Genomic DNA, 16,887 nt, shown 5'->3' with positions numbered 1-16,887 from the left:
GGCTGCGCATGTACTATGCATGCATAAGGTCCCATGCTCAATCTACAGCATCTCCAGGTAAGCTAGGAATGTTCCCAGGCCAAACTGCCACTGCCAGTCAGTGTAGGCAGTACTGAGCTACCGTATTTTTCTCTCTATAGGATGCACCAGACAATAAGACGCACCTAGTTTTGGGGTTTTGGGGGGAGGAAAACAAGAAAAAAAAAATTGAATCCCAGAAGCCAGAACAGAAAGAGGGATCTGGCTTCTGGGATACTGTGTGGCTGTTCTGGGATAACAGCACCAAGCCTCTTCAGGGCAGTGGGATGAAGGCTCCCCCTGCCCGGAAGAGGCTAAGGCAGAAGCCAGGACAGGTGCCTTGCTGAAGGGGCGCTGCGCAGTTCTCCCTCTTTGTGCAGCGCCTCTTCTTTGCAGGAGAGGCACTGCACAAAGAGGGAGAACTGCGCAGCGCCCCTTCAAGCAAAGCTGGAGAAGGAACAGAAGGAGACCCTTGTGCTCCTCCTCCGGCTTCACAGGACAGGTGCGTCGCTGAAGGGGTGCTGCGCAGATAAGGAGAGCTGCATAGCGCCCCTTCAGCGAAGCGGGAGGAGGAATAGAAGGGGCTCCGTTCCTCCTCCCACTTCGCTGAAGGGGCGTTGTGCACCTCTACCTCTCTGCGCAGCGCCATTCACTCCATAAGACGCACTCACACTTCCCCTTACTTTATAGGTACATTTTATGGAGCAAAAAAAGCGTGTTTTATGGAGCGAAAAATACAGTAGATGCAAAAATGGTCTGATTCAGTATAGGGCCTGCTTCGATGTTCCTATGAACTGGGCTGCACACCCTCTGGTTCAAGGATGGGGTCTGGGTCCCTGGACTGTGTTTGTTAACTCTATGACCTGCCCACCCAAATTACTCAATTAGCCTGCCCTCCCCATCAGCATGCACAGCGCCCTCGCCCCTCCCTTCACGCACAGCTCCCGGCGGCGATCTTTCTTGACCGTCGGCCCGTCGCGGGCAGGATCCTGCGAGATCTGGATGGCCTCCTCAATGGCGGCCAACAGCCCATTGCCACCTTCACCCCGTAGGGCGGGGCCAAAACACTCTGGGCGCCGGATCAACAAGCGAACCACCACGTTGGCGTTCTCTTCCACACTCTCACCTGCGGGGAAGAAGGGGGAACGTTGCATGAACGGGGACAGGGAGGAAGGTTTCTGCATATACACATAAAATTGTAAGGCTGTCGTCATGTTGCAGTTCGCATTGCCACCTAGAGAGGTGAGATGAAGGGGAGGGAGTTGGGGAGAGCTGGGAGGGGAGGTTTGGAAAAACTGGAAGGGAGGTGTAAAGGGATGGGGGTCGTAAGGGAAGTGGGGTTGGCAAAGGAGTTGCGCAGGTAGGCTTGGTAACTGAAGCAAGCAGGCATCCTAGTTCCGCATATTTTTGACACAGAAACACCTGGTGGAAACCCTGCTGTCTTCATTATTTCAGCTTTGACTTGCTTCCACAAAGTAAGGATTATATTTCTTATGGTTGTGGCACAAGGTTTAGAAATATGTGGGGTGTGCCCAGCGCCAGCTCAGAATCTGGTTGAAGTCTTGGAAGGGATATTGGAGGGGGAAAGAAAGGCTGGTCTGTCACATCTGTTGGGACTGATGTGGCCCACTGGCTAGCCAGGGTTCTAAGCATTATAAACATGCCCCCTCTCTTTCGTCAATCACTTGTTTCCCCCCAAAATTAACCCCGGGTCCACCTAATGAAATCTGCAGCAACCTCCGTCCGGTGCAGGTTTTGCCAACCTGGTGCCTTCCAGAAGTTTTGGAGGACAACTGTCATCAGTTTAAAACATCTGGGGGGACTCCAGCTTACCAGATGCTGCTCCAGTGCAACACCAACACAATGGTACCTCTATCCAAATTTAGCAGCGACTCCTCCATTCCGGGAACCCGCCATTTTGAAGACACTGATGCCAGAGGAAGGCAGACTCCCCCCTAGAGCAAGCGAAATAATATAGGGGGCTGTGTTCCCTGGGTCAGCGAGTGATGAAGAGTGGACTTGCTCTTCTGGACCCTGAATTATTTATGTAACCACCAGTGTTAAGAGCCCACCCACCGCCAAGCTCACCGTTGACAAAGACAGTGAAGCGCAGGAAGTCGAGGTAACGCTCGCCTCCACAGGGGTTCCAGCCAATGTCAGGGTATCCCTTGGAGAGTAGCATGGAGCAGCTCTGGAGGCCGGCCCCGGCTAGGTACGTCACCACCTGGGGAAGCAAGGGAGAGTGCAAGGCTTGATGGCAAAGCTTCAGTGCCTGGAGGCGGTTGGAGGATGGATGGCGGCTAACAGATTGAGGTTGAATCCTGACAAGACAGAAGCACTGGTTTTGGGGGACAGGGGGCGGGCGGGTGTGGGGGACTCCCTGGTCTTGAATGGGGTAACTGTGCCCCTGAAGGACCAGGTGCGCAGCCTGGGAGTCATTTTGGACTCACAGCTGTCCATGGAGGCACAGGTCAATTCTGTGTCCAGGCCGGCTGTCTACCAGCTCCATCTGGTACGCAGGCTGAGACCCTACTTGCCCACAGACTGTCTCACCAGAGTGGTGCATCCTCTAGTTATCTCTCGCTTGGACTACTGCAATGCGCTCCACGTGGGGCTACCTTTGAAGGTGACTCGGAAACTGCAATTAATCCAGAATGCGGCAGCTAGACTGGTGACTGGGAGTGGCCGCCGGGACCACATAACACCGGTCCTGAGAGATCTGCATTGGCTCCCAGTAAGTTTCCGAGCACAATTCAAAGTGTTGGTGCTGACCTTTAAAGCCCTAAACGGCCTCGGTCCAGTATACCTGAAGGAGCGTCTCCACCCCCATCATTCAGCCCGGACACTGAGATCCAGCGCCGAGGGCCTTCTGGCGGTTCCATCATTGCGAGAAGTGAGGTTACAGGGAACCAGACAGAGGGCCTTCTCGGTAGTGGCGCCCACCCTGTGGAACACCCTCCCTTCAGATGTGAAGGAAATAAGCAGCTATCCTATCTTCAAAAGACATCTGAAGGCAGCCCTGTTCAGGGAAGTTTTTAATATTTAATGCTGTATTGTTTTTAACACTTGATTGGGAGCCGCCCAGAGTGGCTGGGGAAACTCAGCCAGATGGGCGGGGTATAAATAATAAATTATTATTATTATTATTATTATTATTATTATTATTATTTCCCTGGACTTAAAAAAAAAAAGGCTATGCTCATAACTAACTGAAAAGACTCACAAACTACACAATAAGTGACTGCACATGAGCGACAGGTCTGCATTCATGAAATCAATGGGCAAGAAGAATGGAAGAGGAGTCCTTTAGCTGGATACCATCTAGTCCAGCATCCTATTCTCACAGTGGCAAACCAGAAGCTCATATAAGCAGATCCAACACTCCAGACTTCTGCTGGCATTCAGAGGCAAACTGCATTCGACAGTGGACAGGATGTGTATTGATCATGGCGTCATTTATGACCTTTAAATAGCTAGCTCCAGCATCACTGCCCAGGAAAGGTAGAGAGGTGGATGCAGTTGCTAAGCAACCGCAGAGGAGTTTACTCCCTCAACACTGGTCAAAAAGGCTGCCTAGGCTGCTGCTGTGAAGACAAGGAACAGCTAAGGGAACTGCTGCTTCCCATATGAACTGACCCAGACCCTACAATCACAATCTCACACCCTTCTTTGTGTGCTTCCTCTGCAAAAGGTCCAGAGGGCAGCAACACAAGAGCGGGCCTTTTCTGCAGTGGCTCCCCACTTGTGGAATGTTCCCCCCAAGGAGACTCACCAGGTGCCTTCATTGCAATATCTTTAGGCACCAGGCAAAAAGATTAATTAAACAATCCATGACCTTTTAAACTGGAGAGGGGTAATGTTTTTGCCTGTTATTATGGCATGCATTTTTGTGTTTTTATATTGCAAATCGCCCTGTCATTCTTGGATGAAGAGCAGTATAGAAATTTAATAAATGATGAAAAGCCAGTGTGGTGTAGTGGTTAAGAGCGGTAGTCTCGTAATCTGGTGAACCGGGTTCGCGTCTCCGCTCCTCCACATGCAGCTGCTGGGTGACCTTGGGCCAGTCACACTTCTTTGAAGTCTTTCAGCCCCACTCACCTCACAGAGTGTTTGTTGTGGGGCAGGAAGGGAAAGGAGAATGTTAGCCGCTTTGAGACTCCTTAAAGGAGTCCTGAAAGGCGGGATATCAAATCCAAACTCATAATAAACGATAAGGGGGAAGCCGGCGATGTTTTTAGGCCCCATTTGGATTTCTGCACCACTGCATTGGGTGCCACCGCCTCCCATCTCTTCTCTCCCCTATCCCCCTGAGAGACAGAAAGAAAGAACACACACGCTTCACTTTCCCAAGCGATCTGGGTAAAATGAATTCACATGCACCTTGAAAAGAACATAGAGGGGAAAGAGGAAGTGGTAAGGAGTGCCCCTCTTGCCATTTCAGCTCTATGATGCTGGCGATCCCTGAGCTAAGGGAAATGGACAGGAGGGCAGCAATATCATGGTTTTGGGGAGAGAGAAAGGAGAGGGGCAAATTTGGGGAAGGGGAGCAGTCTTCTTGTAGCTAGTATGCTGTTAATACCCAAAGCTGGTCCTGTGATAGGAATTTTGAGGTCTTAGATATATGGCAATGTTCATAACCGCGCCTACATAGATCAGCACAGGAAGACCGACCTGAAGCCATTTTGATTCCTAAACTGAGCAAATGTTTTCTCCGCAAGGTCAAAGTGGAAAAGCCTCCCCATTGTCTTTTCCTTCACAAATCCTGTCTTAAGGGTATGTCTGTGTTTGAATAGGGTGTGAGCCTGTGACCTGGCCCAGGAACTAAGTATTTATCACTACAAAAGACTGGCCAGGCACCCCAGGCAATCCAATCAAGTAACCTGCCAGACAGGAAATAAACAAGGATAAGAGAAAAACAATATTGAAATTTCTGTTTTAAGACCACCTTTCCTGTGATGTATCTGAGGGGTGGTCTTAAGTTACACCCCTTCTGTGATGTGTGTATGATGTTTCTGGGGGTGGTCTTGATCTACAGGATGGGAATTTCAAAAGTCTTTATAAGGCCTTGCATGCCATTTTTCTGGGTTCCTCCTCCCTCCTGCGTGTGAGGGGAGCACCCTGTTGCAACAGATCAATAAAGATCAAGCTTACTAGCTGCTTTGCTTCTCAATATTCTCTGGTTGGCCTCTCCTACCGATAGAGAACCTATAAAGGACTCTATATGGGCTCTTGGATACCCCATAAGGGAAAAGGGCAATTTTTTATTTACAACAGTCCTTAGCCACACTCCACACCCACCCACCCACCCCTGTTTGGTACTTTCTGGCCATGACGGTTACCTTCTCCAGGTCTTGCTCTTGCAAGGCCAGAGCCAGCTCGTTGTTGTCGATGACAGAAGCAGCTGCCACGTCCAAGGGTGTGGATCCGCGCATGCCTAGAGGAGCAAAGCAAACAGTAAGAACAGGCAGAACTCAAGGCCCAAGGGGCAGAGCATGGCATGACAAAAGGGGACAGAGGAGTCACTGCCCTCAGAAGTTGTAGCTGGAATGGCACAACTTGGGTAGGTCTGTTTTAGAGGCAAAAATAAAAAATTCAACCGTTTAATTTTTCAAAATGGGGTTTAATCCTCCCCTGCTAAAGAGGCATGGATATATTTGCGGGGCGACATGCTTTCTCAATTTGTTTTAACTAGCATTAAATCAGAATTTCTCAGAACAGTGGAAGAGGACCAAAAAAATGGTTTGCCCTTCAGTTTTGACACCAGACACACATGGAAACGGAGGAGCAAATTTCACCTGTGTGAGAATATTTCTACATTTATGTTCATCAGCCAAACACCTGGTTAAAAAGAAACATTTCTACTGGGGACCTAAAGATACATAATGAAGGGACCAGGCGAGACTCCACAAATGGGGAGCCACCGCAAAAAAAAGCCCATTCCCACCATCTTTGGACAGCTGATATCTGCTGTGTTCCTCCACACCCCGGAACCCCACTGCACTCCCCCAACCCTGCTCCAAAGCGCCCTTGCTCACCCAGCCCAATGCCACTGTTCTCCAGCAGATAGCTGAGGTGGTCGAACATGGAGCGCTGGTTCTGGCGGCTGATGCGGCAGAAGTAGCAGAGGAAACGGCAGCAATTGGTCACCATCTTGGGGAAGCGGATCTCCTGCTCAGCAAAGGACAAGGCGGCTTCCTTTAACAGCTTTGCTAAACATCCGCTTTACCATCTCATCCACCCCACCCCTCTACTGAAATATGGGGTAACGTTTTGACGAGGACGGCATTGCATGGCTGTTGCACGCACTTGCAGCGCACCAAGTCCAGAATAAACACTCTGAGTGTGCGTGTGTTCACTTGGAGGGAGCTTTTTTAAAAAAATGGGGTGCCTTCCTGTCAATAATGAACCAGTTCATAGTCCCACTGTATGGCCTGAAGGAGAGATGCATGACAAACTGCTATCAGTGCTTCCCCTTTCCGTGGGAATTGATCAAATAAGAGCTTTGAGTTCCTCAGAAGCTCCAGCGTTGGAAAAGTATTGAAGCAGTGAGTTCTTCCACTCTATTTGTTGAAGTATTTTTTAAAAATATAAAATCACATTGATTTTATGAAATCGAAATGGGTGCCAAGAGAAGGAAACAGCAGCAGCCATTATGGTGGCTGTCTCTCTACATGTTAATAAATAATAATAATAATAATAATAATAATAATAATAATAATAATAATATATTATTTGTACCCTGCGCATCTGGCTGGGTTTCTCCAGCCACTCTGGGCAGCTTCCAACAAAGATTAAAAATACATTTAAAATGTCACAAATTAAAAACTTCCCTGAACAGGGCTGCCTTCAGATGTCTTCTAAATGTCAGGTAGTTGTTTATCTCTTTGACATCAGATGGGAGGGCATTCCACAGGGAGGGTGCCACCACCGAGAAGGCCCTCTGCCTGGTTCCCTGTAGCTTTGCTTCTCGCAGTGAGGGAACTGCTAGAAGGCCCTCGGTGCTGGATCTCAGTGTCCAGGTAGAATGATGGGGGTGGAGACGCTCCTTCAGGTATACTGGGCATTTAGGGCTTTCAAGGTCAACACCATGCCTCCCTCCTCACAGAATGGCAGAAAGCATTTGATCCAGTTATGGACCCCCTCACTCTCCTGCACTGAAGACCGCACCACCACCACCACCTCCTCCTCCTCCTCCTCCTCCTCCTCCATCAACTTGTTGGGTGGGTGTGTGCAACCATGAGCAGCCTTGAAAACGTAGGCCTGCGCTAGCCAAGAGCAAGCTTCCTTACCTTCGAATCTCCTCCTCCGAGCACATTCACCATCACCTCCATGACGGTCTCATGCATGCCCAGAGCCCTCATCAAGTTGGGGTGCTGGTAGAAGACTTTGTTGTTCATAATGTTGCTGCCAGGGGAAGACACAAGGGTGCAAGGTGCTGAGGAGAATGCAAGCCCACGGTGCAAGGGACAGAGCAAGTGGGAGTAGTGAGTGTTTAAGGGGAAGAGCTTCAGGCTGAGAGAATGGCCACCACCCTGGAAGGCTTTAAAAGAGGGTAGGACAAATACGTGGAGGAGGGTAAGATTATCAATGGCTAGTAGCCATGATAGCGATGCACTGCCTCCATGGTCAATGCTTCTGAATACAGTGGTACCTCGGTTTAAGAACAACGCTGTTCACCTTCATCCTGGTATGGCTCTCCTTTATCACATACACAGCCCAACAAGACAACGACAAAAATCCACCAAGAGCATACAAATCAATACGGCTAACCTGATCCAAAACACCCACCCACCCCACTCACACACGAAAACAAAGGCCACCACAGCCAACCACAAGTGAATAACCACATCCTAGGCCAACCCCAACCTCTCTCACCACCAAAGGAACACAAGTGAACAGCAAAGAACCTGCACAAGCAACGCTGACACCAAACCCTACATATATTAAATAAAATATATTGAGGGGGACAACTCTGGGCATGCTTAACAATCTACAGCTCCCAGGATCCTTTGGAAGCCATGACTGTTTAAGAAGAAGAGAAGATGAAGAGTTTGGATTTGATATCCCGCTTTATCACTCCCCGAGGGAGTCTCAAAGCGGCTAACATTCTCCTTTCCCTTCCTCTCCCACAACAAACACTCTGTGAGGTGAGTGGAGCTGAGAGACTTCAAAGAAGTGTGACTAGCCCAAGGTCACCCAGCAGCTGCATGTGGAGGAGCGGAGACGCGAACCTGGTTCACCAGAGTACGAGTCTACCGCTCTTAACCACTACACCACACTGGCTTTCCAGCGGTATTAAGGTGGTATCGTAGTGCTTTAAATGTATGGAGCGGACTTAGCCTCAGAGAAGGATGCTGTCCCTGCAATGGGAAGGAGTCAAAATTGGGGGGGGGGGTCATAGCTCATGGACAGAGCAGATGTTACACAGGCGTCTCAAGCGAGAAGGGGCCTCGGGCAGCAGGGAAGGATCCTTGCCTCAGACCTTGTAGAGCTCAGTACCAGACAAGATGAACCAAGATGGCTGAGTAATATGGAAATGTATTTCTGCAGCTCATTGGAGGTAACAGTTCCCTTTGAGCAGGAGCCGGGAACCCAGGGAGCATGGAGGGACTGCTTCAGGGTGGGATAAAGGAGGAGGCTACAGGAAGAGATGGAGGCACATACCCAATACTCTGTATCATCAGGTTCTCCTCCTCAGGCCCCATCTGGACGATGAGCAGTGAACGGATCTGGCCCAGGCACTCCAGCAGGCTCATAGTGTCTTCCACAGAGTTGGCGTTGATGGTGTAGGCCTTGGGGAGGGCACGGATTAGCTCCCCAAGGCCGTCATACTGCCGATGGAGAAGGCTGAACATGACCCTCACCAGCTCCGGGCTCTGGATGAAAGACTCTTGGGCCCAGTGAACCATGGTGTGCGAGATCAGCTCCTGCAGGGTGCCTGCATGGTTGGGGAGAGGGAGAACTGAGGTCTACTAGACCAGGGTTCCTCAACCTCGGCCCTCCAAATGTTTTGAGACTACAGTTCCCATCATCCCTGACCATGGGTCCTGCTAGCTGGGGATCATGGGAGTTGTAGGCCAAAAACATCTGGAGGGCCGAGGTTGAGGAAGCCTGTACTAGACAGCCTACAAGAGGCTGTAGTGCAAAACATCTGGAGGTCACTAAGCAGGCAAAGGACACTTCTTAAGAACATTAAATAAATTTGCCTCCTCCTGACTCATGGCCATGATCCTCAACTCGCAGCAAGGTAAAGGTAAAGGGACCCCTGACCATTAGGTCCAGTTGTGGCCGACTCTGGGGTTGCGGCGCTCATCTCGCTTTATTGGCCGAGGGAGCCGGCGTACAGCTTCCGGGTCGTGGCCAGCATGACTAAGCTGCTTCTGGCGAACCAGAGCAGCACATGGAAACACTGTTTACCTTCCCGCCGGAGCGGTACCTATTTATCTACTTGCACTTTGACGTGCTTTTGAACTGCTAGGTTGGCAGGTGCAGGGACCGAGCAACGGGAGCTCACCCCGTCGCGGGGATTCGAACCGCCGACCTTCTGATCGGCAAGTCCTAGGCTCTGTGGTTTAACCCACAGCGCCACCCGCGTCCCTATAACTCTCAGCAAAGTAGCCCCTTAATCACCCCTTTCCTTCCCCAACTCCACTCTTGCACCTACTGGGTTTTGGCTCCTCTTCTGCAGGCTGCTCTTCCTCCGTTTTCTCCTCCTTCTTGCGGAAGCTCGTTACCTTATCCACTAAGCCCATCAGCCGCCGGTAGAAGGATGTGTCTTCCTCTTCCTCTTCTTCTTCACCCTCCGATTGGATACCTATTGGGGAATGTGCAGAGCTAATGAGCTCAAGTGTCAAAAAATGGGTAAACCGGTCTGGTGCCCAAGCCAGCCAGGTTGTGTGGACAAGAACATACTGTGCAAGTGTGGACCTTGGCATCTGCAACAACTTCACAACCCACACTTTCTGTTTGTGCAAGCTTCTAGCTGTCGTTCACCACAGGGATAAGCTGGGGAAGGTGTGGCTTGCATCTACGAAATGGAACTCTCAGCACCCCTAAGAAACTACAACTCCCAGGATTCCTTGGGGGAAGCCATGAAGGTTTAAAGTGGTATCACAACGCTTTAAATATATGGTGCGAATGTGTCCTGATGCTAGGGCAGGTGTCGGGAGCAGGTCAGCAATAACTCAGAAACTGTCAGTGACGTCAACTCTTTATTCCAAGAAACAAAAGAGCTCAGGACTAGTGAGCACAGGAACTCTTTCCGGTAGACCTTGCCCCAATGGCAGTTGTGAGGACTGAAGGTCCACGCCGTCCCACAGCTTCCTAAGTCTCCTCCTCGCCTGGGTCCTTCCCAAGCAATCTGAGACTCTGCTGCCTTGTCTGCTTTTGCTCTGCCTTCTTCACACCTCATCTGGTTCTGTGAGACCAGGGTTCACTGGGGGTTCCTCAGCTGGTGCTTCCCAGCACTCCTCTGCATCAAGCAGAGTACAGAGTGATTTTCAGTGTGCTTAGGGCTGGTAGGGGCAATGAAGAGGTGCTCCTTACCACAGTGAGACAGCAAATCAGCATGGAATTCCAGCAGTTCGTCCCGGATGTCTTCCGGTACTGGGCACTCCTCCTCGTCAGCCCCATTCTTGAAGTGGAGCAGCATGTTGATCTGCAGAGGAGAGAAGACACAGGTTGCACTGGATGTGGGTTGCAAACCTGGGCAGCTTTTGTCCCATGCTCCGTACAGCACCTAGCACAGCCTTTCGCAACCTGTGCGTCCCCAGATGTTGTTGGACTACAACTCCCATCATCCCTGAGCTATGGCCTTGCTAGCTAGGGGTGATGGGAGCTGTAGTTCAACAACATCTGGGGACCCGCAGGTTGAGAAAGGCTGACCTAGCATCATGCTGGAGTTAAGTGATGAATGCTGCTAAGCAGAGAATCCGGGCCTTTCCTGTTGAATGTACTATGCCAGTCTTCCCCAACCTGGTGCCCTCCAGATGTTTTGCACTACAACTGCCTGGGGCTGATAGGAGTTACAGCTCGTCACATCTGGAGGGCATCAGGTTGGGAAAGGCTGTGCATTAGAATAAACTTTCCCTTGCTCTCAGTAAACCAATAGTTGTTCACGATACAAATTTAGCAGACCAGCAAAACATCAAGTGCTGCACTGTAGGCCACTGACAGTGAGAACTTCATTCATTCATCATTCATCATTTTATTTGTATGCCGCCTTTCCATAGTAAAAACAATGCTCAAGGCGGCTTACAGCATGACAAGATTTACATAATTACCGACATAACAAAAGTCATAAACAATAAACAAATAAAAAAGTACCAACCAAATGGAAAACAATTTCCGCATAAATCATAAAATCGAAATCTAATACAACATTACAGTCGTACCTCGGGTTGAAGTAGCTTTGGGTTGAGCATGTCCGGGTTGCGCTCTGCGGTGACCCGGGAGTAACAGAGCGCGTTACTTCCGGGTTTCGCCGCTCACGCATGCGCAGGTGCTCAAAATGACGTCACACGCATGTGCGGAAGCGGCGAATCGCCGGACGTGCGGACGCGGGTTGCGTTTCCTTCAGGATGCGAACGGGGCTCCGGAACGGATCCCATTCGCATCCAGAGGTACCACTGTAATATCAATCACAATTTAAATGACATAGATAAAAAAAAAAACCCAATAAGGGAGCCTTCTCTGCCAAGCAGCAGCAGCAGCAGCAGCAGCAGCAGCAGCAGCAGCAGCACTCTTTATGGAGCCTGTCAGGCCCCAATCCAAGCCAGGTGGAGAGAAGCAGGGCAGGGCCCTTCAGACTCCCAGTTCTGAATCCCAAAATGAAACTTAATTTGCTTCTGTTATTTCAATTTGCTTCTGCTATATCAATCAGAGGCTAGCACCAGGGCTTTCAAACTCACCCAGGATTTCCTCAGCGAGGTGGTCAGTGAAAGTATTATACAATAAATAATGAAGAATAATAATATTCTGGAGTGCTGTGTGAGAATATTATCGGCTTTTGTAAGGATTTGTTAGAAAAGAAAACCCCAAGATGGTTGTCACCAATGGAAGCGAAGGCACAGAAAAAACTCAATATGGAGGCCAAATGGCCGAAATATTGGGAAATTCTGGAACAAGATGGAGACAGATTAAAATTGCAGAGCTTTGAAAAATTGAAAAACAGAGTACGAGATTGGCTCCATTATTACCAAATAATGGAGGCATACAATTTGGACAAAAAAGTTGGTTTCTAGGTGGAAAAATCAAAATTGGAAACAGAATTGTTAGATCCAAAAATCAAGAATTTGTCAAGAATGTATAACTTGCTGTTGAAATGGAACACTCAGGATGAAATGGTGAAATCAGGTATGATTAAATGGGCACAAGATGTTGGACATAACATAATGATGGCCGACTGGGAACAGTTATGGACCACAGGTATGAAATTTATGGCATGTAATGCCCTAAGAGAAAATTTAATGAAAATGATTTATAGGTGGTACGTGACACCAGTCAAGCTTGCAAAAATTTACCATTTGCCAGACAATAAATGTTGGAAATGTACTGAGACTGAAGGTACATTCTTTCACCTTTGGTGGACATGCCCAAGGATTAAGACATTCTGGGAGATGATTTATAATGAAATGAAAAAGGTATTAAAATATACCTTCCTGAAGAAACCAGAGGCCTTTCTCCTGGGCATGGTTGGCCAATTGGTGTCAAAGAAGGATAGAACTTTTTTTATGTATGCAACAACAGCAGCAAGAATACTTATCGCGAAGTATTGGAAGACACAAGATTTACCCACTCGGGAAGAATGGCAGATGAAGTTGATGGACTATATGGAACTGGCGGAAATGACTGGCAGAATCCGAGACCAGGGAGAAGAGTCGGTGGAAGAAGACTGGAAAAAGTTTAAAGACTATTTACAGAAATATTGTAAAATTAATGAATGTTAGAAAAATGTTGGAATGAAGTTATATGGCTTTAGTAGAAATGTTATAAGGAATTAAGTATAAATAGATCAATAGAGTATTAAAGGGAAAAATAAGGTTAGGATCTGTTAAGATAATTAAAGGATAGAAAGCAGAGGAAGATGGAAAGGAATTGCTGAAACAATCAACAGAAGTGGAAAACAAAAAGGGAGGTGTGAGGAGGTCACTGAAATAAGTGAATGAAAGATAAGATATTGAAATTGTTTGATGTCTTTTAAATTGTTTTTGTTTTGTTTGTTAATGTGTTATGTAGTGTTTTCGTATTGCATTGTATTGTTTTTTTTTTTCCTTTTCATTTCTTGTGTGTGTTTAAATTGTTGGAAAAGTAATAAATATTATTAAAAAAAAAAAAGAGAATATTATCAGCTTTTGACAAAGAGGCATTACAGGAAGTTGTACTTCTTCACTGGCTGACGCCCTGCCTAGCCACCCCCTTTAGCTCTCCCCATTGCCCCCTCTCCAGTACCTGCTCCTGAGGAGGGGAGCGGAACTCTCGGGTGCGCCGGGCCGTCTCTGCGGCGGACATGGTGAAGGCCTGCATGAGAGTGTTATAGCGCTGGCGCTGGTTGGTCTGCAGGTTGTCCACATAGCGCTCCGAGAAAGCGATGATGGCTTCCACACGGTGCTGCAGCTCGCGGTCGCAGAAGAACTGCAGCAGGTTGCACATCTGTGGGAAGAGGGAGGGAGAGAGAGGAGTCAGCACATTGGGGGGAGGAGCCACAGTCACCTGGGCTGGGTGGAAAGGACTGCGAAGGAGAGAGGAGGAGGTTTGGGGCTTAGCATCTTAAAAAGCAGAGACATCACCTTGCCAACAAAGGTCCGTATAGTTAAAGCTATGGTTTTCCCAGTAGTGATGTATGGAAGTGAGAGCTGGACCATCAAGAAGGCTGATCGCCAAAGAATGGATGCTTTTGAATTCTGGTGCTGGAGGAGACTCTTGAGAGTCCCATGGACTGCAAGAAGATCAAACCTCTCCATTCTGAAGGAAATCAGCCCTGAGTGCTCACTGGAAGGACAGATCCTGAAGCTGAGGCTCCAAGACTTTGGCCACCTCATGAGAAGAGAAGACTCCCTGGAAAAGACCCTGATGCTGGGAAAGATGGAGGGCAGAAGAAGGGGACGACGGAGGACGAGATGGCTGGACAGTGTTCTCGAAGCTACCAGCATGAGTTTGACCAAACTGCGGGAGGCAATGGAAGACAGGAGTGCCTGGCGTGCTCTGGTCCAAAGAGTCGGACACGACTAAACGACAACAATTGTACATACCAACTGGAGATGGGACATGGAGTGGCCTCAAAGGAGGTGGACCACACAGAGATGGGTCTTTCAGGGTGACCTCACAGAGCTGGCTCAGGATGTTAAATAACAAGAGCCCTGGATCAGGCCAATGGCCATCAGGTCCAGCATCCTGTTCTCACAGTGGCCACGAGGACTAGATGTCCCTTCCCCATTAAAAGTGGGCAGCCCATGAGTGGAGCCAGAGCCAACCCAACGAGGGTTGTCTCCAACTGAGCTCAGACCCAGTGGAATGAAATAGAATGTTCATTAATTTCAGAGCATCCGCTCCAAGTTAAAACTCAGTTGGGTACAACCCAAAACACACTCTTGCTTTCTCACATGGTCACAGAAGCACAACCGCTGCAGCCACCATCCATTCAATCTCACACATGAAGACCTCACACCCATCCAAACACAAGCGTTCGCCTCATGCTCCTTTCATTCCTCCCTAGAACACAAGAAGAGTCCTTATGAATCAGGCCAATGGCCCATCTAGTCCAGCATCCTATTCGTAAAAGTGACCAGTCAAGATGTCAAGAACAAGATGCCCTTGATCCTGTTAAAAGTGTGTGGTCCATTGTTTGGACAGGAAATGGAGCTAACCGACTCTGACAGTGGGAATAAGATGGCTGGGAAGCCACGGTTGAAGGACCACAGAGGCTGGGTGATCTGGAGGGACAAAACCCCAAAGCCACACCCTTTACCTGCAGCTTGACAGATTCAGGAAGTTTCATCTGCAGCAGGCCTTCCTCCAACCCTTCCTCATCCTCCTTGGCTTCCGCTTCCCCGGCCTCGATGGCTTTCAGCTCCCTCTTCTCGCCTCCCTCCACGTCTTCCTTCTTCCCCCCTCCGGCCTCTTTCTCCGCCCCCTCTTCGTCTTCTTCCTCCGCTGCCGCCATCTCCTCCTCTTCCTCCGCCGTGGGCACTTGCTCTTCCCCTCCCTCCTCAGCATCCGCTGCTGCCTCTTCCTCCTCCTTGGGCTCCACGAAGACGTTCGGCTCGATCATCTTGAGGATGTGGCGCACGTCCTCGTCCTCAAAGACGCCCATGATGAGGAGGGTGCAGATCAGCTTGAGGACCGGCACGAACTGGAACTCTACGCTGCCCCCGACGGGGTCGCGGGTGTGCTGCCCGCCGTCCTGGACGGCCTCGGTCAGCATGTTGATGGCCTTCACCTTCAGCACGTCCAAGGGGATGGACGGGCTCAGCTGGTACAGCTCCTTGCTGTTACTGACGAAGCAGGTGTCCACAAAGTGCAGCGGCGGGCGCAAGCAGGTGCTCATGCCCACCCCGGGCAGGCCGGGCTTCTTGGTGCCGGCCGGGAAGAGCGTGATGCTCTTGGTCTCGTCCGTCATGGGGACGATGAACTCGCTGTTCATCATGAGGCGGGAGCGCTTGGCGGACTCCAGGTGCATGCCGATGAGCAGGTCGTAGTAGCCGCTGCGCAGAAGGCCAGGCAGGTGGTTGCTCTCAATGGTGTACAGCAGCTGAGACTCGTCCACGTGGCTGCACAGGGCATGCGCCACCCGGTTGTTGCCCAAGGCGCAGACGGCGCAGTACAGCTTCAGGGTATGCGAGTGGAATTTCAGCAGGTCCAGGCGCTCTGAAAGCTCCAGGATGTCTATGCACCTGTGAAGGGGAGTCAGAAGAGAGGAATGAGAGAGCACTGTGTGGCAGGAAGTGCCCTGTCCTCCAGGCCTGGGCACCATCTTTTTGAAAAAGCTCTAGTTCTCCACAAGACAGCTGAGCCTAGGGCTGCATCTACACCTTACATTTAAAGTACATAAAGGTAAAGGTAAAGGGACCCCTGACCACTAGGTCCAGTCGTGACCGACTCTGGGGTTGCGGCGCTTATCTCGCTTTATTGGCCGAGGGAGCCGGCGTACAGCTTCCGGGTCATGTGGCCAGCAGGACTAAGCCGCTTCTGGTGAACCAGAGCAGCACACGGAAACGCCGTTTACCTTCCCGCCGGAGTGGTACCTACCGTATTTTTCCCTCTATAACACGCAGATTTTTTCTCCTAAAAAGTAAGGGGAAATGTCTGCGCGTGTTATTGAGCGAATGTGTGGTCCCTGGAGCCGACAGGCGCGAGTGAAGGCAAAAATCAGACAAATATCAATCGTCCGGAGAAGGGAAGCCTTGAAAAGAGGAAGCTGCTGCTTTCCTGCATTCTGCCTCAGGGTCTTACTGCCCACCCGCTTCTGTTTGTTACTGTGTTTGCTCAAACGGAACAAAGAGCATAGAAAACCCCTCCCCTCCAGGCAAGCAGAGGGGAAAGCAGAGCGTCCTTCCTTCTAATTCCTCTCCGTGCTCCGGTGCTGCAACATGCAGGTGGGGGGGGGGGGAGAGAGAGCTGGCTGGCTTGGGTGGGTGCGTGGGGGGAACTTTTGCCTTCCTTTCCTCCCTCCGGTAAAACCCCTCTCCTGCATTCTTAGCCAGCTGCTTCTCCGCACAGCCCTCTCTGTACTCCTTGTCCCTTCTATGTTTTTCCTTCCCTCCCCACTTAAAACGTGGTTACAAAGCACGGATCCACATGGATTCTCAGGATCTTTGCATTGGGTCACCCCAAATTCACCATCAGATCACATAGCAATGATCTGATGCAAAA

General features: G+C 49.8%; 1 protein-coding gene across 12 annotated transcripts in view; it reads right to left on the bottom strand.

The window, feature by feature from the left end:
* Positions 1-16,887, bottom strand: part of RYR1 (ryanodine receptor 1) — a 204,767-nt gene that overhangs the window by 94,123 nt on the left and 93,757 nt on the right. For all 12 annotated transcript variants that reach the window (XM_081018547.1, XM_081018554.1, XM_081018555.1 and 9 more), the window contains 10 exons: positions 14,984-15,908; positions 13,468-13,668; positions 10,564-10,675; positions 9,683-9,832; positions 8,683-8,956; positions 7,308-7,422; positions 6,054-6,186; positions 5,358-5,452; positions 2,107-2,242; positions 958-1,144 (listed from right to left, as the gene is read on the bottom strand). In XM_081018547.1, coding sequence (XP_080874673.1) covers positions 958-1,144; positions 2,107-2,242; positions 5,358-5,452; positions 6,054-6,186; positions 7,308-7,422; positions 8,683-8,956; positions 9,683-9,832; positions 10,564-10,675; positions 13,468-13,668; positions 14,984-15,908 — 2,328 coding nt within the window. The remainder of the gene's footprint in view (positions 1-957; positions 1,145-2,106; positions 2,243-5,357; positions 5,453-6,053; positions 6,187-7,307; positions 7,423-8,682; positions 8,957-9,682; positions 9,833-10,563; positions 10,676-13,467; positions 13,669-14,983; positions 15,909-16,887) is intronic.

This window comes from Podarcis pityusensis (assembly GCF_964106645.2).
Source record: "Podarcis pityusensis genome assembly, chromosome: 8".
NCBI classification, from domain to species: domain Eukaryota; kingdom Metazoa; phylum Chordata; class Lepidosauria; order Squamata; family Lacertidae; genus Podarcis; species Podarcis pityusensis.
The sequence above is the reverse complement of the archived record's forward strand: the minus strand, read 5'-3'. Positions and strand labels throughout refer to the sequence as shown.